Source organism: Mustela putorius, unplaced genomic scaffold (genome assembly GCF_011764305.1).
Source record: "Mustela putorius furo isolate JIRA1106 unplaced genomic scaffold, ASM1176430v1.1 tig00003909_pilon_pilon_pilon, whole genome shotgun sequence".
Taxonomy (NCBI): Eukaryota; Metazoa; Chordata; class Mammalia; order Carnivora; family Mustelidae; genus Mustela; species Mustela putorius.
In genome coordinates, this window is record NW_025422057.1 from 906,235 (window position 1) to 931,045 (window position 24,811).

General features: G+C 63.6%; 1 protein-coding gene and 2 long non-coding RNA genes across 7 annotated transcripts in view; 1 reads left to right on the plus strand and 2 right to left on the minus strand.

Annotated features, from left to right (window-relative positions):
• Nucleotides 1-14,113, minus strand: part of INPP5A (inositol polyphosphate-5-phosphatase A) — a 162,680-nt gene extending 148,567 nt beyond the window's left edge. For 2 of the 5 annotated variants that reach the window (XM_045068813.1, XM_045068815.1), the window contains exon 1: nucleotides 11,499-11,843. In XM_045068813.1, coding sequence (XP_044924748.1) covers nucleotides 11,499-11,573 — 75 coding nt within the window. In that variant the 5' untranslated portion in view covers nucleotides 11,574-11,843. Of the gene's footprint in view, nucleotides 1-11,498; nucleotides 11,844-14,054 lie in introns of those variants that run through there. The other 3 variants (XM_045068816.1, XM_045068814.1, XM_004751871.3) reach the window with 3 other exon arrangements.
• LOC123388685 lies at nucleotides 12,058-13,289 on the plus strand. Its single transcript, XR_006603167.1, has 2 exons — nucleotides 12,058-12,361; nucleotides 13,138-13,289. It is a non-coding gene; the product is annotated as an uncharacterized LOC123388685 (long non-coding RNA).
• A 3,438-nt stretch (nucleotides 14,114-17,551) lies between the features above and the next one.
• On the minus strand, nucleotides 17,552-21,673 carry LOC123388686. Its single transcript, XR_006603168.1, has 2 exons — nucleotides 18,914-21,673; nucleotides 17,552-18,051 (listed from the first exon to the last, which is right to left on the minus strand). It is a non-coding gene; the product is annotated as an uncharacterized LOC123388686 (long non-coding RNA).
• Between the last annotated feature and the right edge of the window lie 3,138 nt (nucleotides 21,674-24,811).

A 24,811-nucleotide genomic window follows, 5' to 3' on the forward strand; every position in this document is an offset into this window, starting at 1 on the left:
AGAGCTCAGGTCCAGGCCCTGGCCGCCTGCCCAGGAGGAGGTCTGTGGTCTCAGGGCCTCTCGGGGCCTCCTAAGCCTCCGTCGAGTCCATCTCCTTCCACAACAGGCGGCTGGGGCAGCTGGGGGCCCCGAGGGGTGAGCTGTGCGCCAGGCTGCCCTGGTGTGAGGCCCCTCTGCCCCGAAGGTGGACTGTGCATCATCCCAGTAAGACGGGAGCTGGAACTCCTGCCTCGGGGTGGGGGAGGGCCTGACCCAGTGCAAAGGGGGCCTAAGACAACGCACCCCAGCTCCTGCCTGCTGGCTCCCCACATCCCAGCACACCTGTCCTAAAATGCTCCTCCCCCCCGACCCCCTCCCAGGCCCCCTCTAGCCTCCTCAGTCCAAGGACCCTCGCTTCTCTGTCCGTGCTCACCGCGACCCACAGCTTCTGGGCTTTATCCCCAGCCCCCTATGTCTCGGACGCGAGCGGGCAAGATGGGCGTGGGGGACGGGCAGGAAAGGCGCACGCAAGGGGCTGAAAGACGGCCCCCAGGTGCCCTCGAGACACCCTGGCCTGCAGTCACTATGCCCCGCCAAGGCGAGAGCTGCCCCCAGAGGCAGGCAGGGGGAGAGCTGCTGGAAGCACTGGTGTGGGCAGAGCTGGGGTGCTCCCTGCCAAGGCTCCAGCCCCTGGACAAGGGCCCAGCCCTGAGGACACCCTTACTAAGCCCGGGGCTGCCGGAACCATGCTATGCACAGCCCCTAAAAATGAGTTCCAGGCCCTCGCAGCAACACACCTGCGAGCACGGCCAAGGCTGAACCTGGACATCAGAGCAGAACCACCCAGAGCCCAGGAGCCCAGATCTCCTGCCCCCAAACTCTTCGCTGGCAGCACCAAGCACGCCTGGGCTACTTCAGAAATGTAGGCGAGACCCCACCTGGCCCCGGTGGCCGTCTTGGACAGTCCCTGAATCGGCCACTGGGGCAATGCTCTGGTCTCCGTGGCCGGTCAGCCCCTGCCGCTCACCCACACCCAGCGGCGGCTCCGATGAGCACCGCCCCCCCAAGCAGCCCAGCCGCCTGCCCTCCACCTGCACGGCGTGCACAGCGCGAGACACAGCACGGAGGGAGGCGACAGCGTTACAGCAAAAACAGGAAGTTGCAAAAGATCTGAAAAACCGTAAGTGATGAAGAAGAAAAAAGCAAGACACGCGTCCCCACTAAATTGTTTGTCTTTCTTAACACAACGCCTCCAGCCGAACGTAAGTCCCCCAACGCCCCGAATTACAGTTCAGCGAGGGGCACGGTCTGCACGCAGGCGCCGGGCGACTACTGGCTGAGCCGGACAGAGGACGTGCTGCCCGACGCCCCCCAGTTAAGCCCGGGGCCCAGAACTGGTACGGGACTCCGAGAGCGCGTGGAGGGCGGCTCTGTCCGTTCAGCCCCCAGTGGCCGCCTCTCGGTGCCATGCCTCCCGCAGGCTCTGCACAAACATGTCTCGCCAGGGTTTCAAAAGCACTGACCCGCAACCCAGACCTCAGCCCCATCCCAGCAGGCCTGCCCAGTGTGTCAGAACCGCCCCCAGCCCCACTGCACCCTCCTCTTCTGGAGCCGGCAGGAGCCCACCGACGGGCACAAGAGCCCACGTGCTCAGAGCTGGGGTCAGGCTGCTGCTTCCTGTTGCCTCTGGTCCATGGACCCCCGGCAGGACCCCTGGACTGAGGAGGAATGTAGCTAAAGAAAGCCCCTCATCGGGACGGACCCAGTGCAGCCCCCTCCCAGGCAGGCCGCAGGACCTGAGCACAGGATGGGCCTCACGTGAAGCTGTCCCTGCCACGGACAAGCATTCTGGGGCAACTTTGGGAACACAGCGGCCCAGTCCCTGAAGCTGTCCACCGGAGAGGGTCCCGGCTGAGCAGCTGGGTGTGCCGTGAGGTAAATGACATCCCCGCCTCAGAGCTGCAGACCCCGACGCCCCGGCACCTCGGACAGAAAGGGCGACAGGGCAGGGACTGCGTCTGAGGGGCCGTGGCGCCCCGAGGCTGGGAGAAGGGAATTGACCCGCCAGAAGCACTGCCCCCACGGGGGCCGGTGTCCTCCGCATCCACAGCAGCAGGAGGGGAGGCCGCGGAGGTCACCACCGCTTCCTCTTGCAGACTGACCCCTGACCCCGGGACTCAGCACCAGCCCCCCACGGATGCTCCGCCCACACACGCACCGAGCTGTGGGCAGACAGCTGAGTCCCGGGAGCCAAGGGCGGCCCAGGAGGCCCCAGCACAGCTGTCCAGGCTCCTCACCTGCCGACCACACTCGAGGGCACGACAGCAGCCCAGGGACCGTCCGCCCTCTTGGGAGGTCCCAGCATCCCATGTGCCTGACCCGGGGAGGGCAAAGCGCAGCCACAGCCCCGGGAGGGCCCCGTCCGCCGGCAGCCCGCGGCCGCCCGGATACCCTCGCCGGCGGACAGCAGCTGCGGTGCCACGGTCGTGGCGCTGCAGCAATGGACCACAGGCGGCCACCTGTCCTTTACAGGCCGAGGCCAGAAAACGCGCGTGACGAGCACAGAGGACTCCTCCACACCCCCGCAGCAGAAGGCATCCAGCCCCATGTCCCCCAGCCACCTCGGCCCCATGCGGCCTCGGGACGTGCATGGGGCCACGGCTTCGGAGCAGGGAGGCAGGGCCGGCGGAGACTAAATGCTCCCCGGCCACGTGACCAGCGGTGCAGACGAGGGTTCACAGCGGCCCAAACAGGAAACGACGCTGCATCCATCCACCGGTGGGGACAGCCGTGGGGCACGCGCCTCACGGCACTGCGCTCAGCCCTGCGAGGGGACGGAAGTGCCGACACGAACAGCAGCGCGGGTGGAAAACCGAGGCCAGGCACGAGGACCGCCACGAGATCCCGCCAGAGGAGATGCGCTGGAGGGAAAATTCTGGAGACGGAGGCAGAGCCGTGGCACCGAGGGCCACGAGGGACATGCCCAGAGAGGAGCGTGGGGTGAGCCGAGCCACTGCCGACGCCTCCCAAAGTCACTGAGCCACATGCATGCGCGGCGTGTACTGTGTGACATGCAGACGGTCCCGCGGCAAAACGGCAGGAAGAAGAGCAGGCCTGCGCCCTCGCCCTGGCCAGGACGCCCCTCCCGAGCCGGCAGAACGCTCTGATGCGGCCGGGGAGCCGGCAGGCCCGCGGCCCTCGGGATCCCTCCAGCCACCCGGCACAACCCCACAGCTCACCCCGCAGCGGCTGCGTCCCGGGAGGCCGGCCCACTGCGACAGGCTGGGAGGCGATGACAGCCAGCCAGCATGACAACACCGCGAGACAGGAGGGGAAGGAGGGACAGAGCGGCACAGAGCTGGTCACAGTGCGCTGGCCCCAGCAGGGCCAGTGAAGTCCTGCACTGGGAGCCCAAAGGGCCTGCTCAGAGCAGCAGCCTCCGCTGAAGCACAACTGGGAAAGCTCGCCCCGTCGGGGCATCGGAGCCGCAAGCCGCCACAGGGGCTCGGCGGGGAAAGCGGCTCAGGAAGGCCAGTAGGGACAGTGAAGGGGCAGCGGCACGTGTGCCGGACCCCCAGAGCCGCGGAGGCAGCGGGCACGCCACAGGCGAGCGCAGGAGGCTCCTCTGGGGTGACACTGGGCGGCACAACCGGCTGTCCCGTCAGTCAGACACAGGAGCCCACGCGTAGGGGACAGCAGACGGACCAAGCCGGCAGCGCAGGCACAAGTAAGGAAGCCTGCGGCGGGCAGGAGGGGACAGAGACCTCAAAGGCCGGGGCCCGGGCTCAGCTGGCAGCACCATACCTCACCCTGCCGGGCGCCCTGCTACCTGCCCCAGCCCCCATGCCGGGGGGGGGGGGTGGTGGACATTCCTGCCTTCCTGATGGCCAGCGGGGGAGGGGCAGCCGACGCGCCCTCAGTCATACGGGACGCACGGCACACGGCCCCACACATCCCTGTCACCACGTGCCCCTGCGGACCCCGACCCATGGCCTCGCGACAGCACTGAGGGCGGAATCCCTGCCACCGAGCCCCAGGCCTGGCCATGCCTCCCGTGGTAAACGTCCGGTTCTTAGCATAACAGCAAGTCGCTCAGGGACCCTGAGACGTGGGCAGAAAAGGAGTGCGCCGGAGCCCAGGCTGGCGAGCCCTGGACCAGAGCCAGGACTGGACCAGAGCCAGGACTGGACCCCGCCCCGGGGAAGAGAGGCCGTGGCCTCCAGGATGCAGCCCCAGGCCGGCTCCTGTGCTCGTGGCCCAGAGCAAGGGCAGGGCAGGACGGAAGACCCGGCGCCGCGCGGGGTGCAGAGGACACAGACTCCTGATGGGCTCCAAGGCAGCTCACTCAGGGAGGGGACTCTGAGAAGGTCCCCAGCACCACCATGTTCTGCTCAGAGGAGGGAGCGCGGCCCCAGCCTCCCCGTCCCCACCAGCCCCCAGCCCCAAAGAAGGGCCTCGGCCCCCGTCAGTGACGGGGGAGAAGACGAGGGCCTGCGCTCACAACAACCCACCCGAGGGTCCGGATTTAAGGGACGGCTGGGGATGAGGCTGAATGAACCCCCAAAGGGAAAACCCAAACCCGGGCCAGCATCGTCCTCGAGCCTGCGTGTCACTGGCGTCCTTACCTGTGACCCGGAAAAGCCCCTTCTGCGCGTGGACACCGAGACCAGCCGCCAGGCAGAGCCCCCGTCATCCCTGACCTGCTTCCTTCGTCCCCACCCAGAGCCGCCGTCCAGGGCCCCAGGCCGCTCACACGGGCCCCAGGCCGCTCACACGGGCCGCTCCAGCACGAGGACAGCACCCCTCCCCAGACAGGGCCGCCCTCGCCCTGCCCGTCCTGCGACAGACGTGTCAGCCATCCTGCACGTGGCCGGTCCCAGTGGCCATCCTGCCCCGGTGCCTTTTCTACAGCCCAAAACAGACCAGGAAAACTCGAAGCGGGCGTCATGGACAACAGTGCGGCACCCTCTCCAGAGCCATCATCAGAGGCCACGCAGAGGCAGGGACGGGGAGGACAGCGTCCCCAGGAGCTCTCCCCGCACACAGGCCCTCGAGCTCTCCCCGCACACGGGCCCTCGAGCTCTCCCCGCACACGGGCCCTCGAGCTCTACCCACACACAGGCCCGCGCACAGGCTGCCCCAAACCCTCCTGCCCTGGGTGGACGGGGGTCATCATACGGTCCCATCTCTGGACTAACATTTTCATGCCCTGAAAAGCCAGCGGCCGTCACCCTGGTCCACTTCCAGTGTAACCGGACAAGCTGCTGCGTTTTCCTCTCCTCGTTAACGGTCCGAAACCCCGGCGGCCTCCTCCTCGGTGTCTCGGTCAGTGTGCGCACGGCCGTCTGAGCTCTCCTGCGTGCCCAAGCCCACGCCTGGAGTAGACCGGCTCAGCACCTGCCCCTGCTTCTGAAGAGCCCAGTACCTGGACAGTTCTTAGGCTCCGACACTCAGAAACACCATCTGCTCCCCTGAAACGGAGGCTCCGGGAAGGGGCCCGCGGCTCCACAGGGAGAACGCGGGGCTGCAGAGCAGAGACCGCCCCCGAGAAGGAAGCGTGCCACGGGGCAGCCGTCCCGGGCCTGGCCAGGCAGAAACTGGGCCCAAGCCTACAGGCTGGCTGCTACCCCCAGCATCGAGGCGGGACAGTCTCCGATGCCCTAATTGACGAAGCGGCAACGGAATACAGAAGTCGCGGTCGGTCTGTGTTCACCGTGGGGACGTTCTGTCTGCCGCCTCTCTTCCCCGGCCGCCACGACCCCGCTCCATAAGCTCACTCATGTTGGGAGGGCCTGGGGACACATGGGGAACACAGGGCTGCGTCCCCAGAAGTGACGACAGACAGGTGACCAAGACACCACCCAGACCCTCCAATGCCCTTCTGACCAGCCGCCTGACCCTGTGCCCACCCCACCGACCGGACTGCAAGCTAGACACAGCCCTCCTCCCGACAGGGGACCCTCCTGCCCACTCCGCACTCCGCTGCCCGCAGGAGCAGACACACGCGCCCGCCGTCCCTTAGCGAGATGCCTGCACTCCACCTGCTCACCGCCCTTTCGGGTCACACAGGAGGCTCCAGAAGGGCAATGCGCGCGGAGGCAGGCCTGGTCCAATTTCTCTAACTTCCAGACTGGACCCGGCATATCACGGGGTCACAGCTCCGCACAGGTCTCTCCCTAAAACCCGCGCACCACCAGTGACGGACCCAGGGCGGCGCTGGACCCCCTCTCCTGCTCTCTCGCTCCCAGAAGGGCACACTGGGGACACTGTGTGCGATGCGGGCTCTGGACCAAGTGCAGGGCCTCTCCCAGGGACGCCCACCAGAGGCCAACTTCTCGGAGCCATCCAGGCCGGCAGGCAGTGCACACAGGTGACTATCAGCGTGAACACCAGCGAGCCCTCCGGCCGCGCTCCCTGCTCTGGACTCGAAGCACACAGAACACTGGACACAGACGTGCTACCCCATGCGGTGGACAGCAGCCCTCAGCAGCCTGACAGACGCCGGAAACGCCGAGGAGGCCACTGAGTGCAGAGGACACCGCGTCACCGCGAGCTCAGAGGCTGCGGGACCCAGCCGGGGACCCCATGTCGCCAAGAGGTACGGGATGCGGGTGTGGCCTGCACACAGGTTGTTGGCGTGTCCAAGACCGTCCAAGGCCGGCACGACATGCCGTTTGTCCAGGGTGAGCAGAGGTGTCCGGGTGCCGAGGCCGATTCCTGAGCAGCAGCAGCACCAAAGCCACGCCGGGTTCTGGACCCCCGCCCATTTGTGGGAATGGGCGGATCCGCGACTACAGAGGCCCGCGCTCTGGCAAACAGACCAAATTTCTACAGGGAAAGTACACTGATGTCTCAGGTCACAGGCAACAATGCAAAAAGAAAAGAAAAAATTGCTAAGCCCCTCCCTTCTTGGGCTGTCCCCATGGGACACGGGGTCTGGGGGAGCCCAGGAGGCCGGCTGGGAGGCCCAGCCCAGCCCCCACCCCTGCGCCTCACACACCACAGCCTGCTTCGGGGCTGTGAGACGGCGCGGACACCACGACTTCGGAAACCTGACAGCTGCAAGCTCATTGATGAGAACTCTCCACCGTGTCCCGCGCCGGCAGCGAGCACGGGCTTTCCCAGGAGCTGACCCCACCACGCTACAGGCTGAGCCCCGGGCCTGGGTCCCCCTCCTGCCTCCTGCGACCCGCATGGACACGGTCCTTCAAGGCCTGAGTCCAGACAAGCGCCACCGAAGTGAGTGCGGCTGCAGAAAGGCAGCCAGGGCCGGGTGGGGTGAGGGCGAGAGCCCAAAGCAGGGGCGTCCACGCAGCCCAGGAAAGAGCCTCTGGAGAAGGATGTCAAGGCCAGGAGGACCGGAAGCAACGAGCCTTGGAACGCGGCTAAGGGAAGGTGAAGCGGTACGGACGCTGGGCCGCGTGGGCAGTTCCTCCAAAGGTTAAACATGGAGTCACCAAACACCAAGCAGCTCCGCTCCTGGGCACGCGCCTGGGAGAAACGAAAACGCGCGCACCAAGCTCAGGGCAGCGCTCTGTGCAACGGGCAGGCCGTGGGGACAGACGTGGGGACGGCCCCATGTCCAGCAGCAGACAGCGGGTTGACCAACGGCGGGGAGTCCTGCGGGGGCAGGGCTCAGGCAGACGACGGAAAGCAGCGCCGACACCCGCTCCATCGTCCACTCGGAAAACTTCATGCCCAGCAAGCGGAGCCAGACACAAAGGGCCACCTACGGGACAGTGACGTGAGACGCCCTGAATAAGGAAATCCCCGGAGGCCAGAGGAGCCTGCTGACTTCAAGGCAGAGGGGCTGCCAAGGGACCTTCCTGGTTCAAGCACAAAACAGGCTCTAGAATGGACGGTGACAGCGGCACGGTGTGCGACATGCCGAAAACCACTAATTCAGAGCCACCAGCTTTGCGGGGTGACGTGTAGGACCCCAGAATGGTGTCTCGTTGAAGCCGTCGCCGAAGCGCCTGCACGAGCAGAGACCGTGCTGTCAGAGGCCACCCAGAGCCAGGGAGACGGCCGGGAACAGACCCGGGAACAGAAGAGCAGCCCTCCAGCTCAAGGCCCCGTGGACTCCACCAGCTCGCGTGACCATGTGCTGCGGCAGGAGCAGGGGGAGACGGCGAAAGGCAGGCAGTAGCGGCGGCCCCACACGCGGCACGAGCTGGGGGACGTGGAGTTCGGGGAGCTTTCAGGGTGAGACGGGGGCAAGGGGCAGAGTGAGCCAAACTGATGGTACAGGACAGAGGGGGCCACGGGCCCGGGAGAGGGTCCCCCAGACACCTCCTGAGGGTAAGGCCCCAGAGGGTGCGGCCAGCTCACCGGTTCCCCAGAACTCGTGGCACAACTAACTGTTCAGCAGGCCCTGGGGAGACCAGCGGAAAGGGGAACCAGCTCAGAACTGACACAACTCGGACTACGCGCGGACAAAGGCCCCGCAGGCAGACCCCCAAGGGCACGCCGAGCGCTCGGAACCCTGCCACTCCCCTAAGTGCCTTTCCCAGGAAACAGCTTTGACACCTCAGACCGGGGCGGGGATGGGGGTGGAGGGGTGTGCCCAGCTCTCAAACCTCAGCCCCAAGAATTCACCTCTGGGTTTATTTCTAGCAATAACAGTAAGAACAAAGAGCCAAAAACCTCCCTTGTCAAAAACCCAGCCATCTCAAGCCTAACAATGAGGTAGGCAGTCCTGGCCGTCCCTTTCCAGGAGACGTGGTGGTGACAACGGGGGTCTAACCCGCAGCGGCAGAAGAGCCATGGGGCTCTAGAGACGCGACCTGGCAGTTGCTGCAAACCTGGAGAAGCCGCCCCTCGGCACCCCCAGCAGGGAGGTGCTCGTGTACGGTCAGGAAGGGCCACCAGCGAGGACCGAGGTCCTCAGAGTCAAGCCCAGGAGGCCCGGCCTGGAGTCCACCAGGTCCCAGCCATGCTCACAGCAACACAACAGTCTCCTCTTCCCAGCCTCAGTGTCCTGAGTAACCGGCAGAACTTTCCAGAGCGTGCATGACGTGTGATGACATCACCCTTCTGACCACTAAAGCGATGAGCTCAGTTTCTGCTTCTCTCAGGATCTACCTAACGACGTGGTATGAACACTGGCAGTCATAACCCCGTAACCAGGAGCTCTTCGGGGGTTCCCCACCACCATCCATCCTCCAAGGGTGAGAACCACTGTGGGGTGCTGTTCTCGGCCCCTCCCGGGTAACATCGCAAGGGCAGGGCAACCGGAGGGAAGGACCACACGCCAGCCACGCTCGGGCAGGGGGACATGAGCCAGGGGCCATGATGAGAAATGGGCCTGCAGAGGGTCACCTGCTGACGGGGCAAGGCTGCCCGAGTTCAGAAGCACAGACGTGTGTGGCCTTCATGGCGCACCGTGCCTGTGTCTCCCTCAGACGCCCCTCCCCACGACGACGAAGCCGGCAAGAAAGCGTCTCTTCCCGGGCCCAGCCACCTCCTGCTGGAGGCATGTCGTGCGCGGAGTCACCGGGCAGATCTGCTGAAACCTGCTCTACACCAAGGAATCCACACTCCTGCACTCGAGACTGCTCTCCCCCGCCAGGCCCCCTGCAAAATGCAGCAGCACACGGCTCCCAGCCACAGTGGGCGCCCCAGAGCGTGGGGGAGCCTGGCGAGCGCCCACCTGCTGCTCCCGTGCCACGGAGGGAGGACGCCTGCCACCCCCAAGGCTGAGCTCCACAGGCGAGAAACCTACGGGTTCCAGGCAGGTCCTCGTCCGCGGGCCCGCACATGGAGCCGATCCTGCAGAATCACCTCGTGTGCTGTTTACCAAAACGAATGCCCCTCCCAGATGCAAACGCGATGCGAAACTCCATACAGCCTTCAAGAAAAATGGAAATTCAGAGAGAACGTGTTGACAAACAAAAGTAAATTAAGTGACCCGTGTTAACGCCAGCAGAGAGAAGTGTGCGAGTGCAGCTGAGACGCAACGAACACGCCAGAACTCGGAATCAAAGATTACTGGAAAGAATGTTCGCACAGCAAAATTGTTTTCCCTTTGAGACTCCAATGCCCCACCATGCTTAATTTTCCTGACATTTCTGAGGCTTTGAAGCCTCAGCTAACGGATCTGAATCATCTGAGCAAAACCATGTCACAGCGGCGTGTTACTGGAAAGCCGAGAATAGACGGCTAAATATACAGACACACGCCCGGACGGGACCCTTCTGCAGAAGACGATCAAACGAGGAACTGCGTGACGCTGTCCGAGGGGCACAGGGAGAACAGCTCGCCGGCCGCGGGAAAGCAGATTGCGGACGCCTGGAAGTTAAAATAAGAGAAACACGAAAACAGCACCGGCTCGGTGTCAAGGAAAGCAAGCCGAGCCCGCCCCTGACCTTAGAGCTTACTGAAACACTTCACCCGTGCCTGCTGCCGGCGAAGGAAGGCTCGGCAGGACGCCAGGCCTTCTCCCGGAATCCAAGTCATGCCTGTATCACTGGACCGGCCCACGCCCACTGCTCACCTAGCGCGGCCGCCACAGGCTCCATCTGTGCCATCGCCCTTTCTTCCTAAACAAGCACGCCACTTGGAGCCTCAGCCTGCTGTATTTGGGTTGGCAGCGCGAGCACCAACAGCGGGTGGCACCACGGCTCCGGCAGCGAACTAGGTCAGCCCGGGCCTGCCTCGAGAGCTCCAGAAGCCCCAGTCCCCAGCTCCCACAGCTCCCCATGGCGCACCAGCGGCTGCCCTGGGAGCCTGGGCGGGAGGCCCCAGAGGTAAAGGCCCTGGACAGTCACATCCCTTCTTTGGCCTTGAAAAGCTCGCCGGCATCTTCCTCTTCCATAAACAAGAAACAGAGCGTTCTCTAGGGCTTGCCACAGCCGCCCTGGTTGGAGAACTAGACAGATACTAAGTTACGGGGTAAAACCGGGGCGCCAAGCGCGGAGCCACACACAGCCGGCCAACGCAGCCCAGCACAGGGGACTAGCCCACCGGCCAGGGGCGGGGTCTGGAGGCCAGAACTCAGGGGTCAGGGTTCTGGGCTCAACAGTCCGGGACAAGAGTTGGGGCCAGGGTTGTGGTTTGGGGCCAGTGCACAAGGGTCCTCAGATCAGGATTTGGGGACCTTGGACCGGGACTAGAATCCAAGTTTTGGGCCCTGCTTTCCGGCGGGGCTCTGAGGTCAGGGTGCAGCCTGTGCAGTCTGGAGGCCAGGGATGAGGACCTGGATTCCAAGGTTCGGGGCAGGGCTCAGGGCTCAGGGCACTGGGGGTTCAGGGTCTCAGGATTTGGGGGTACCAGGATCTGAAGGGCCCAGATTCAGCGTCCAGGTCCTGGGGTCTGGGACTCAGGGTTTCATTCGAGAACCTGGGACTCGGGGGCTCCGGGATGGGGACCGGGACCTGGGGGCCAGGTTGCGGGGGGCTCGCGGATCAGAGCTGGGGCCCAGGTCCGGATCGCGGGGGCCCAGGTCCGGATCGCGGGGGCCCGGGGGTCCCAGGGCTGGGGGTCGGCGCGGGGTCGGGGTCCGGCCGCCGGGCACTTACGTCGTCGAAGAGGGAGCCCACGTTGGCCGTGACCAGCAGCACCGCGGTGCCCGGGGAGGCCGCCTTCCCCGCCATCGTGGCCCGGGCCGGCGGCGGCCGCTCGCGCGGGGCCGGTCGCTTGGGGTCTCCGCGGGCCGCGGCGTCAGCTGCGCCGGGGGGCGGCCCCGGGGCGCATCGCGGGCTCGGCGGGTCGGGCCGGGCCTGGCCGGGGTCTGGCCGCGCGCGCGCTCGCTCGCTCGCCCTCGCTGCTCCGCGGCCCCGCGCCCGTCGCTCTCCGCCCGCGCCTCACCGCGGCCCGCGCGCAGCCATTAGGGTCGCCGCCGCCGAAGTTCCCGCAGCCGCCGCCGCCGCCGCCGCCGCCGCCGCCGCCGAGGCCAGTCCCGCCCGGAGCCGGGGGCGGGGCGTGCGCGGGGCGGGGCGTGCGCGGGGCGGGGCGTGCGTGGGAGGGGCGGGACCTCGGGCAGGCTGCCCCCGGGGGGGGGGGGACCGGCAGGGGCGGGGCGGCTGGAGAAGGCGGGGCCTGGGACGGGGCGGGGACGGAAGGGGCGGGGCCACTGGGAGTGGGTCCGGGACCGCAGAGAGGCCGAGGGCGGGGGCAGGACCTGCGCGGGGCTCTCCTGCGTCGGCCCGGGCTCCTCCTCGGCCGCCCTCCCGTCCCTCGCCCCGCCCCTCCCCGCCCCGCCCCGCGCTGAGGCCGCGCACTGTCTCCGCCCCCACACTCCTGTGACGTCACGGTCCGGCCGCGGCCGTGCTTCTTAAAGGGGCCGCGCGCGGACCCGCAGTCCGCGATGCGGGAGCAGAGGGGCTTGGGGGGGTGGTCTTGTGGCCCGCGCCTGAGCCACGAGCGTGGGCCCCCGCCCAAGGTGGGCCTCAGAGGGGTGCGGAGCGGGACAGCGAGCGGCGCAGGAGGGAGGCGGTGGGGGGGTCTCGGGCCCCGGACCCTGAGAGGGGGTCCTCGGGGCGGGGGCGCGGGCTGGAGACCCGGCTCTCGGGGAGGGGGCGTGGTCGGGACGGGGGCCGCGGGAGCGGGGTCCCAAGGCGGGGTCGCGCGGGGTTCGGGGCTCGGGGTCCCGGCGGGTCCCGGGCGGGTCACCAGGGAGGCGTTTCGGGCAGAGGCTGTCCACGGCGCCTGGGCGCGCAGCAGACCCCTGCCCAGACCGGCCCTGCCCAGACCGGCCCTGCCCAGACCGGCCCCTGCCCAGACCGTCCCGGGGAGCGGCTGGCGCTGGCTGGGACGGGGTGGCCGCCCGGCTGGCCTGCGCGCCCCTGACCCTGCCCAGACCGCCTGCGCGCCCCTGACCCTGCGGGTCGCTGGGGGCGGCCGGCAGCTGGGCCCTCCCGGAGAGCGTCCGGTCTGCAGGTAGCTGCGGGATTCTGCTGCTGCGACCGCCCAGGGCCCTGCAGCAGACGCATCTGACTTAGAAACCCACGTTCGCTCCGTGGGGGTGGCCGGCGGGCGGGTTCGTGCGCAGGGCCGGCCGGACGCTGAGGGGAAGCTGCAGCCTCCCACGTGGGGACGGCGTCTACAGGGTAGTTGGGGTTGATGGAGGCCATAAAGGTGTCTCTTTCCCAAGACTCAGTGTCCTTGCAAGAAGAGCCCCGGAGCACATGCTGCCCCACACCCTCCCAATCCCAACAGAAATCAAAGAAGAGGCCATGCGAGTGGACAGAAGGTAGCCCTGGACAAGCCAGGAAGAGAGAACTTTCACCAGAAACCAGACCCTGTGGGAACGTGATCTCAGACGTGGGGCGTCCAGGCGGCAAGAAATAAATTTCCGCTGATTAAAGGCACCTACTGTGTGTCATTCTGTGGTAACAGCCCAACCCTACCAGTAGGGCATCTCCTGCTCACCTTCCTGCGGAACCCACCTCTGCTAAGGACACCGGCCATAGAGAGCAAATGGAGACGCGTCCCCGAGGTCCGAGGTCTGGGGCCGCTTCCTAAGAAGCCTGTCGCCTCCTGCCCTGTCCTCAGGCTGTGTCTCGTCTCACACGGCCACACCGCCTGGCCGAGGGGCTGAGCTGCCCGCGCAGGAGCCTGCTTCCCCGGCGACTGCCTGAATTAGAGAGCACCCAGCCCCGCGCCCCGTCCTCGCCCAGCGCCCACCCTCCTGGATGCCCCGTGGGACCCCTCCCGCCATCCCCAGGCCACCGGCAGCCCTTCGCATCTGGACAGGCTTGCGCTTCACCTTCGCGAAGAAGAGTTTGAGCCTCACCCGCCTCCACCTCCCTCCGCCCCGCCCCGCTCCCTCCTGCCCTCCCCCGCAATCAGGCTGCTGCGTCTCAGACCCTGCGAAGCCCCCCTTTGTCCTAGGCCCCTCCTCGCCGTCCCATCTCTGCTCCATTCACTGCAGACCTTCTACAAGTGACCAGCCTGCCCAGCAGGAACACACACCGTGCGGCAAACGGTCATTGGTGACCAAGCGCCAATGGACCACCCTTCCAGGCTCTCGACGGCTGCTTGTGCCACACCCCAACGGGGCCATCGGCACGGTTAGCACTGGTTCCTAATTCAGCAGCCAGTCCCCACCCCTGGCTTCCACCCACCTGACTTACCCCAGAAACGGGTTCTGCCCTGGTGACTGTGACATTGGCCGTGTTGGTGCCCCCTGGCTGCCTGTCCCCCAGCCTCTTTTGCTGGGTCCTGGCCTCCTCAGCTGTGGTCCTGGCTCCTCCTCCTCCCGCGCACGCTGCGTACCAGTCTCCTCAGACTTTCTCCAGGTGCCTGCTGCTGTGCTGGGAAGGGCTGTCTCGAGGCCAGCAGACCCAGCAGATTCCCGAATCACTCCTTCCTTCGGAGGCTCACACTCCAAAGTGTCCCAGTCACTCTGCGTGCGGCCCTTGGCAGCCGCGTTTGACTCTGTGCCCCAGCGGCATCTCCACTGGCTTCTGCTGGCCCACCTGACCTCTCAGATGCTCCTTCCTCCTACAGACCGACCCACCCACCCAACACCGCGCATGCCATCACACCAGCTTTCCCCTCTGCCTAGGGACGGTCCCCCCCACCCCCGCCTCCCTGCCACACAGGTGCAGCCAGCCACGGAGAAGTAACAAGTGTGCGCCGCGCAAGTCAGCGCCGTGTCGGAGCCATGCCCGTGCCTGGATCCAGGGCCGCCTGGCTCTCAGAGAGGTATTGATTGATCCCTAATCACACGTAAGTTAAGAGCCACATTCATAAAACCGTGGGTAAAGGGAGGCTTCCTTTTGCCAGCATGTCCTGTTTTGCCTTTGGAACTCTGTCCCTTCTCTGGATGTTTCCTTTGCTGAGAGAGTGATACCATGTTTTAAGTTTTGCAACTTATTATACGTTATGCAAAGCCCACTTATCCAGCCTCAGGAGAGACCTGGCCCCCCCCCGGCATCGGGGTCTGGATCTGCCCCCCAGTGAGCAGGGCAGAGGGGGAGGTGGAGGCCGCGAGAGCGTGACGTCGGTTCTTCCGCAGAAGACCGCGTGCTCCAACCCAGCCTGCCTGGCCAGGTGCTCGCGGGGCTCCCAGACAGTTTGGCCAAGACTCTAGTTCAACAATAATGTACTGTCAGCTGTCCAGGAAAGGACAGTACAGTAGTCCCTCATCTCATATCGTGACTTAGTTTAAGATAGTGACCGATGTATTCATGGGTTCGTCTCATCCGATGCTCCAGGGGTTCACGGCTGGGGTTCCTTACGCACAAGCTTCAAAGCCCCCGTCGCCCCACAGGTGACGAGGAGGACAGCACTCTGTGGTTGCAAACTGTGTTTCAGTCATGTGCTCATCTACGTCCCACACCCCTGCTGGGGGTCACCCTTGGTCCGTTGTTACAGCACACGATGTCCAAGGCCCCACTCTAGGTGCTTTTCTGCATAGATCCTGGCCAGACCCCCCGTGGAGGAATCCAGGGCTCTGTCCTCAGGGACGGGCCAGACTGGGTTGCTTTAGCCAGAAGCGTGTTTGCCGTTAGTGACCTCACAGTCACCTGGGAAAGGGAGGCATCTGTGCTTCTGAGTCACTTGGATTCCCCTGTCATTCACCAGCTCTCTCCGGGAGCAGCCGGCACCTTGCAGGCACCCCGGCTGTGTGGGTGCTTCACAGTTCCTACTCCTAGTCCTCCGAAGCAGCCACACGAGGTTTGTTTGTATTTTTTTAAGATTTTACTTATTCATTTGACAGAGAGAGCTCACAAGCAGGCAGAGAGGCAGGCAGAGAGAGAGAGAGAGGAGGAAGCAGGCTCTCCGCTGAGCAGAGAGCCCGATGCGGGACTCGATCCCAGGAGCCTGGGATCATGACCTGAGCCGAAGGCAGAGGCTTTAACCCACTGAGCCACCCAGGTGCCCGCCATGCGAGGTTTGTATCTGCCTTTGGGAGGTAAGAAAACCCAGCTTCAGGAGCAGAAAGCGGGCCAACTCCCCACAGGCAGCAGGGACCCAGCCAGGACGCCGGGCCTGGCGGGTCCTCGACAGCAGGTGTGGCCTTACCCAGTGTCCGGCCTTTCCCTCGTCCCTTTGCTCCTTCATTTACCCGTTCGGGGAGTCTTTGTCGGTGCCTTCCCCATGTGGCGCTTCACGCCGGCCAAGACTGGTAGCTGCCCAGGGAGCTGAGATCCTGCGGAATGCCGGCGGGAAACACACGTGGCCCTGCGTCGAGGCGACACGGTGCCCGCTGACAGTGCCCTTACGACAGGCACGCACTCATCCCCGATAACCGAGGTCTGTCGACCGGCTCCGTCCGCCCAGGAGGAGCAGCGGCCCCTCATCTCATGCGAACGCTCCCAGCGCTGTGGCTCTTGTGACAGGACCACCGGCGAGTACTGCACACGCCGCGCTCCTTGCCCAGCTCGGGCCCTACACGCAGTCCCGGCTCCTCTGGTTCGAGCCCGGCTCTGTCACGTGCTTTGGGGTGCCACGGAGGGATCTCCTGGAAGCTTTCCATCCGGGAGCGGCCCATGCTGGACGGACACATCGCGCCGCGAGGCCGGGTTGTTTCCCTTCCTGCCCGTCGGGTCAGTGAGCTCAGAAGAAGCCCTCGACAGAAGTCTGGCATCTATTTGTGATGAAAACCTCTCGGCAAACGGAAGATCGAGAGGCCCTCCTGAACCTCCTGAGGCGCAGCCGTGAGAAATGTGCATGAGCACCACGGGGTGCGGACAGACGCCGCTATCGCCAGCTGAGCTGTGGGCGAGGCAGGGCTGTCTCCCTCAGTCCTGCTACTCGACGTTAAGGAAAGGTCGGTCTGTGCGAGAGAATAAGAACAAGAAAGAAAATGCACACAGATCGGAAAGCATGATGGGAAACTCCTGTTGGTTTCAGGCAACACGATCACTGACATGGAAAATCCTAACAAATCCACAAAAAACACTTCCAGATAAATGAATTGACTAAGTTCATGGCACACGGGTCAATATTCAGAAATCAGTTGCGTTGCTGGATATTAGAAACGAGCACTAGAAAAGAAAACTTTAGATCATTTCCATTTAAACGGCTTGGAAGGTAAAGTGTTTATGCGTAAGTGTAACAGCACGAGAAGTCCTCTGAGAGAAGCCACAGAACGCAGAGGCCTGAAGCTGCAGGGGTGGTGGAAACCGGGCGCCCCGCTGCCTTGCTGGGTTGAGAGATTCCGTGGTGTGAGGATGTCTTCTCCTCCGTGGGGCTTTAATGCTCTCAGCTGGCTTTGGCTTTTTTGTTTTAGAAACACAGGTTCATTCTGAAATATATATGGAAGTGCAAAGTACCTAGAACCACCAAAAGAGTTTCGAAGAAGAAGAACAAAGCTGAGGTCCTCACACTGCCTGATTTGCAGGCTTAGAGAGCCGTCGTCATTGAGATAGTGCTTTATGGGCCTACGGGTGGGCATGCTGGCTGGGGAAGAGAAGGGAGAACCCAAAAGCAGACCCGCACTGGCGCGGTCCAGTGGTTTAGACAAAGACGGCAATTCGGGGGAGAGAATCGTCTTTTCAACGACCAGTGCTGGGAGCCACGGGATTTCCGTGCAGCGCGAAGCCAACCCCGACTGACCCTGACACACACACACACACACACAGCACCTAAGTTAACTAAAAACGGCTCACAAACCCACAGCCAAAAGCGAAAGCTATAATATTTACAGAAACACGGGAGACTGTTTTTGAGACCTTGGAGCAGGAACAGACTTCTCAGAGAGGACGACCCCAAAACCACTACCTGCAGTGAAAAAAGGGGGGATTAAGTTGCAGTTTATCAAAATTTTAAAGTCACACTCTCTTGACGCCGACGTCCGTCATGAGGACAGAGAGCGCACGAGGGTACCACACGGCAGGGCCAACAGCCGGGCCCAGTCTCAGAAACTCCACGGTGAACGAAAGCCAGACGCAAAGAGCAGGTACCACGCGATTCCATGCCTTCGACGTGCGAGGAGCAGCAACAGTGCCCCACAGGGACAGGGGCAGCCACCGCCCCCCCCCCCGCCGGCAGGGGAGGACCAGTGCGGGAGGGCAGGTGGGTTCCACGGCGCCTACAGTCGTCAGAACCCATGGAGCGGCCCATTCAACACAGATGGATTTCACTGGACAAAAGTGGCACCTCAAGGCTGACCTTCCGTGCCTGGGAAAGGAAACGAACAAGTGGTTATGTTTACGGACGTCGATTTCTCGTGTGTGATGACATAAACCCAAATCCTCTAAAATCAGAGAGTTTGTCGGCATACCCTGAACTAACAGAAGACAAATGAGGGGCCTTGGGAGCCGGCTTATTTGAACATCCTTGCGTGTTGTTTCTGAAACATGGCGATGTGTGGATGCAGGACCCTCTCCCAGGACCTACCGTCTGCGGCCCATCCTACACCAGCGTGCAGTCTACCATCATCCTATAAATCCAGGGGGGCGTTCTGAATTCTAAATTATATCTGGTCCCAAGAGTTTCAGATAAGAGATGGTGGAGCTTTAATTGGAACCACACATGAGAAAACGGACCCCATTCGAGTCCCCACGGTTTATCCCTTAGAGGAGGCGCCGTGAGCCTCATGCATCTCAGAACCGAAGAGTGACGCAGGACGCGCGTCCTGTTCCTCAGGACCTCAGGGCTGTCTGCACCCAGGTCCTGGAGCCATTCGCGGCCTGCCACAGGCTCTCCGTCCTAACCCCCCTGGGGAAGGAGCTGGGGAGGGGTTTGGAGGGCGCCTGTTGGGAAGAGGCCTGGGCCCCGGGAGCAGAACCCCTGCTCCAGAGAGCATCGGGCGTCGTCTCCCAGGCACAGAGTGGGCGCTGGCTGCGTGTGGCTCACGTCCCGGCCCCCTGCTCCACCGGATGAGGCGTAGCCCTCCACGGAGGGGGTCCCTGGTCGGGAGGACGGGGCACACAGCCATGGCACCATACCCTGTCCTTGACCGCGAGGAGGCCTAGCTCTGGGAGAGAAAGCCCAAATCCGCGGCCAGGATGCGGCGGGACGCCCGTTCCGCTCCACAGACCTTCGATGTCCCCCATCCATGGGCTCCATCGCCGTTCCCGACAGTTGAGCCGTCCTGGCTGGCCTCGCAGTCTGGACCCTGCGGTCACTGTCTCTGGAAGCGCTGGGCAATCCTCCCCTGTCCTTGGGGCCCTGCCGGGGAGCCAGCCGCTGCACTCTGGAGGAAATTAAAGAGTGGTTGTTGGTCTCTGTTGGGCCTGCGGGGAGATGCGTGTGTGAGTGTGCAAGGCCTGCCCCTCTGGGAGGGCTCTTAGCTCCTCTCCGTAGGCAGAAACAGGGCGTTGACAAGGCCAAGTTATCTGCATAAAATGACACAGGCAGAAAACGCTGCCGTGTCCTTGGATCAGGACAAGCAAGTGGCCACCAGATGGTCTGGGGCCTGCCTGCGGTAGACCCTCTGAGGGACACGTCCCCAGCCAGGCGCTCGCCCTTTGTGCGGACAGGACAAGTAGTTTCCAGAATCACCAAGAACCCTCAGCGGTACCTAAAACAAAGTCAGGAAAATTAGACAGAGTCAGTCTCTGAGTTTTGAAGTGGTCAGGGCTTCCAAAAGAGCGTCCGTTCGCCCTGAGGGTAAAGCCGGTGGCCCTTGGGTTCCTCCTGCGGACACACATTCGGGTAATCAGCATCACGGGGGTTGGCAGCGGCTCGCAGCTCAGCTGTAACCTCTGCTTTGTCATTTCGTATTTATGAAATCAGCTTTGTAAAGATTCGCGTCTACCATCCGTTGTTTGAGTCTTCAGAAGACCAAACGCGCCCCAGCAATATTCTACAGAACCGCCCCCCGTGCGCCGAAACCCTGGATCGCGGCATCTTGGGCGCGTGTCTCTTTCCCCTTCACTCGGAGCCGCGCACAGAGCAGGTCCCCGCTGCCGCATGCGCCGGCGCCCTCCGGACGTGAGCCGCCGGGAGCAGACGGCCAGACAGGTGAGCGAGCCCAGGAAGGAGCGGTCTCACTGAGTCGAGATAACGTGTATGTCCTTGAGAGCAGTGGCCCCTCAGCCAAGCCCCACGAAAGCACACACAGCACATTTCTGCTAAAGCTGGTTTTCCAGGGACAGGTGCTTGCCGACAACCACGGTGGCTTTGGTGGCCCCTCTTCGGCCGCGTCCCACCAGCAGTGTCGTTCCTCTGCCTTGCAGGGAAGTGGCAGAAGCTGCGGTGTGTGGTGCTTCGTGGCCTCCGACGGCTGAGGGCTCCAGGGGCCACGCGCCGTCCTAGAGCACAGGACGAGAGCATCTGACACGGGCTCTGATGCGGGTTCTCCTCGCGGTGAGAGCAGCTCATGCTACAGCTTGGGGTGAACGGGAAGCAGGCCCCGAGGCTAGGACGCCTCCTGGATCCGTCCCTCGCGGACCTGGTCTTGGGAGTGAGTGTGGTGGGAGGCCGGGGGAGTGGCGAGGCTGGGCTGGCCGGCTAGCCGGGGCGGCATGGGGCCACAGGGGCAGCAGGCGGCTTGGTGGGCCTTCCTTCCTGCAGGGTTGGAAATCGGAGCCTGGAGGGGTTCAGGGCCACATGGAGGCCGCAGGCTCCTTGGGGCGGCACGGCGACAGGGTCCGTCCGTGATGGGAGGCAGGAGTCCTGCGCCGACTCGGGGAGCCGATGAGACTTGACACCGGCAGCCGTTGCTGGCAACGTGCAGGCAGAGCGCCAAAGGTCAAGTCAAAGAGGGGAACGCTGTTGGCCTTGAAACAGCCCGTCCGCGAACGGAGCGCGTCCCGTCTTGCCGAACAAGGGGGCGCCCCGTGTTCAGGCTAAAGCCCCTCCCTCCGACCATATTTTCGAGCGAGTCTTTCTGAGTTTAAAAAAGAGAAAAGGAAAAGAAACGCTGCTCACTACAGCCTCTGAAATCGTTTCTCGTACACGGGAGGGCGAGGGGTTTGCTCCTCAAACCCTGTCTGCGAGCGGCTGGAGGCAGCCTGACTGCGTCCTGGTCCGGGCCGCCCTTCGGGGCAACTACACACACACGGTGCTTTCAAATCTCTTTCTTTAAAATGTTTACTTATTTCTAGCCAGCAATACCTTATGGAACAGGTTCGCGCGTGAGAACAGTAATGACTCGGCGTGATCACCATCACCGCAGCCGGAACCGCCGCCTCACGGGCTTCCGCGAGCCGCTGTGCTCCACCGTGTGTGACCGAGGGTAATTCGAGTCTCAGGTGAACGACGAACAACCCAGTGTGTCATTTTCCAGCTGTGGCTGTGTATGTTTCTCTTGCCTCCTCGGTTAAGCAGAACTCTATCAGTGGTAATACCGGGAGAACTCGGAGAGTGTGTGATCCATTCCTTCGTCGGGAGGAATTACTGACGGCTCTCTCAGTAAGATAGATCCCTCTCGAAACAAGCCTGTCTACGAATGCAGAGATTCTGATGTGCCCTTCAGTGCAATTTCCTTTTCTCAGAACATGTCATATAGATCTCTCAAGTATATTTCTGGGAATTTTAGTCTCGTGTCCTATCATTAGGCCAATGACTGTGTCCTTCCACACATACCAAACTAGCGCTTTGTACGCAGAAACGCAACTTAATCTGAATTGCATTCAACACTTGAAAACTACCCCTTCTGGTTTTCTCTCTATCAGAATGCTCTAGACATGCTCTCCATTTTTCAAGCAGGCAGTCACATTAACAGGCTTGATATTAAGACTGAATGCTATTTAAAGCTAAGCGAAGATGCACCTGAAAATCAAAAATATAGGACAAATTTTTTTTCAAACCACAAATAGATTTAAACTATTTGTCTTTTGAAATAAGAGTCAAATAAAATATTTAAGATGTATCCAATCATGATTTTTAAAATGATGTACCTTTTTTAAAAAGATTGTATTTATTTAGTAGAGAGAGACAGAGAGGGAGCACAAGCAGGGGGAGCAGCAGAGGGAGAGAGGGAAGCAGATTCGCCGCCGCACAGGGAGCCCGATGCGGGGCTCGACCCCAAGACCCTGAGACCGTGACCTGAGCTGAGGGCAGACGCTTGACTGACCGAGCCAGCCAGGCGCCCCTTGATGAAGTATGTTGAAGGGTGAACCATTTCAAGCACCCACGGCTCTGCCCGTGGAGCCGACGCCCCGCGTGGTGTCCCCTGCATTTGCTGCTCACGGTCGCAGTCGCGGTTCCTTCCGACGGTGGCACCGGCCCGAAATCCAGCTGCGGAACGGCCAGCGGTTCCCCTGCCTGCTCGGCCGCCGGCACCTGACCCTTCGACCTTGAAGTGACTCTGGACCGATTAGTGCAACGGTTGCCTTAATCAGCAGGTTCAGTCGGAACTCAGAGCTTAGAAACTGCAGATTTCCCCTCTCCCAGCCAAAGCGCAAGAAACAAATCAGACGGGAGAGCCTGCAATTTCAGGAAGTTAGAAGCACGGTAGCCCCTGCACCCTGGCCCCCAGCACGGACTGACCTCTCTCTGCAGTCCCTCTCGGGGCTGCGATGCCAGACCCACCCCGGAGAGGGCACGCTGCCCCTGCCCCCCTACCTGGGCTCCCTGTGCCCCCTCTTCCTCCACCTGGACACTCCAGCAGGGCCTCAGTGAGGACTCGGGAGGGGGCCACCCCGGGTGGCAGATGACGGACACACCGCCGGGGCCGACTGGGAAGCCAATGGCGAGGCTGGGGTGGGCCGTTGTGGGGTCTCCACCGCGTGCAGAGACGGACCCTGCAGAAGCACACACGGCTCAGAGAGGAGCATGGTCCCAGGCCACGGAAACCGCTCTCCCCCACGTTCCTCCCCCAAGTCGCCAAGCGCACACAGCAGGTCCCACGACAGTTCCCTGCTTTCTCGGAGAGGGCACATCCCGCCCAGGGGCTTCCGGGGAAGGGGGCGTCGCAGGACCACAGACACACGGGGCTCTACTGTCCTGCCCACCTGGGGAGCTGGGGGGACACGGACCTGGGCGCTTGCCTGTCTGTGCTCCGTCCTTCAGGGTCCCCTGGACTCCTCCCAGACATGCAACATGGCCAGAGTGCGGGGATGGCTGTACGGGCCAGGGTCGCCCCGTCCAGGGCAAGAAGGTTGGGAAGACACGCCCCGCCATCCTCTCCCTGGACCTCCCTGCCCACACCCAAGCAGACGTCCGTAGGCAAGCCTGGGCTCAGCCTCTGGGCCAGAGCAGAGGGGGAAGCGGGGACCGGGGTGGGAGCCAGCAGCGTTCCCAGCCCCAGATCCTCAAGTTGTTTTCCTAAGACTGGGCAGGGCAGGGACTCCCGCTCACCTTCCCCAGGCTCACTGCACACGTGCACAGGGAGAGGTGGGCCCTGGGCTCACCTGGTTCCGCGGGGGGTGGGCAGGTGGCCAGGCTGCACCCTTGCTGGGGAGGCCCTCCCCGCCCCCCAGGGGTCACTGGGGTCAGCAGCCCCCACGTGGCGGCTTTTCTTGTAGAATCAGCGGAGCGACTCCTGCTCTCGGCCCACAGCAATGACGAAGTTCCTCTACACCAGTGTCAGTGCTCATCCCCTGCCGACCAAAGAGAGTTGGGACGTTGCCCTAGAATTGACCTAGGGGAGTGCTCAGGACGTGGGGTGTGAGATGGCTTGGCATTGGCAGAGCCTTGCTCGGCTCCTCGCAGAAGCCCCCAGCCCTAACCTGCCCTGGCTCAGGCAGGAGCACAGAACCTTTCCTCCACTTTCCAGCTCTCCGGGGGGAAACCCGCTCCCAGGCCAGGCTGCTTCTGCCGGGGTCCCGCTCCTCCTAACTGGGGGCCACCCCCTCCTGCTGTGATCCGGGTTTGCCTGGCACTGGCCTCTCCATGGGGCTCCCTGGTGATGCTCCGACATCCTGGTTCTTGGAGTCCCGCTTGGCAGCCCCAGGCCCCAGCAGCCTGGGCTCCCCTGAGTCACAGGAGGGGCTGCCTGAGCTCCTGCGATGGCCTTTCTCTCCTTCCTGGCAGGTCCAGGCTCAGCTCCCCCGTGGGGTCCTGGGGCTGCGGGTTCCCGTAGCCAGCTGTGTTCGCAAGAGCCAGGGAGGGCGGCCTGGGCCAGAGCAGATAGTGCAGGATGGGCTCCAGGGGCCGGCGTCTGGCTGTGCCTGCGGCTCAGGGACCAGGCTCCGCAGATGAGCTGGTAAGGGCCTGGCTGCGGTCAGCCCCGGAGCCGCAGAGTGGGGAGGGAGGAAGAGGAAGTGGACTGGGGAGGGCTGAGGCCTGTTCTGGCACAGACCACGGACTCTTGCCTCCAGCCCTCATCCTCGGGCGTTGGGCCCCAGGGCAGGAGCAGGGCAAGGAGGGAGGGAGGTCGGGCCGGGACCCCAGGGCCTTGTGAGTCACCGGCCTGCAGACAGCCAGCCTCCCCCCCCCCCCGTGAGAGTCTCAGCTACGTGGGGCCGGTGTCATGGGAGCCTCCGGGCAGGTGTGCGCAGACCCTCGTGGGTGACCCCCGTCCCGCCCCCGCCCTTAGACGGCGAGAGTGCGCTCGGACTGAGCCCACCCACTCTAAACAGGCTCTGGGCGTCACCGCTTCCCCACAGCCCGGGGCCTCCCTGGTGCCGTCCGTCCAGGCACTGCGCGGACCAGCACGGTCAGGGGCTCGTGCTCACCGCAGGCCCGGGGAGGCAGCCTGTTGCCTGCACCTTCCCGTACTGGCCAGTTTCGAGCAGCCTCAGGGGCACCACCCCGAGGCCCACACGCGGTCTTGTCCACGTTCAGGCAGACAGGAAGGCCGCTCTGGGCCCGGACACCGGCCTCGGGAAAAGTGGGCCCTGAGGGTGGCAGGGGACACAGAGGACGCTGGAGGCAGCCTGGTCTCCCCTTTTGGGCGTGACTTGGAGACGTGGCAGCCCGCCAGAGAGGCGGTTCACAAGCATGGCAGTCTGGGCCTGATGGGGGGAGCATGGGGCTCTCCGGATGTCACCCTCAGCTCCAGAGTGACCTCGGGCAAACCACCGTACTTCCCAGCCTCAGTCTCCCC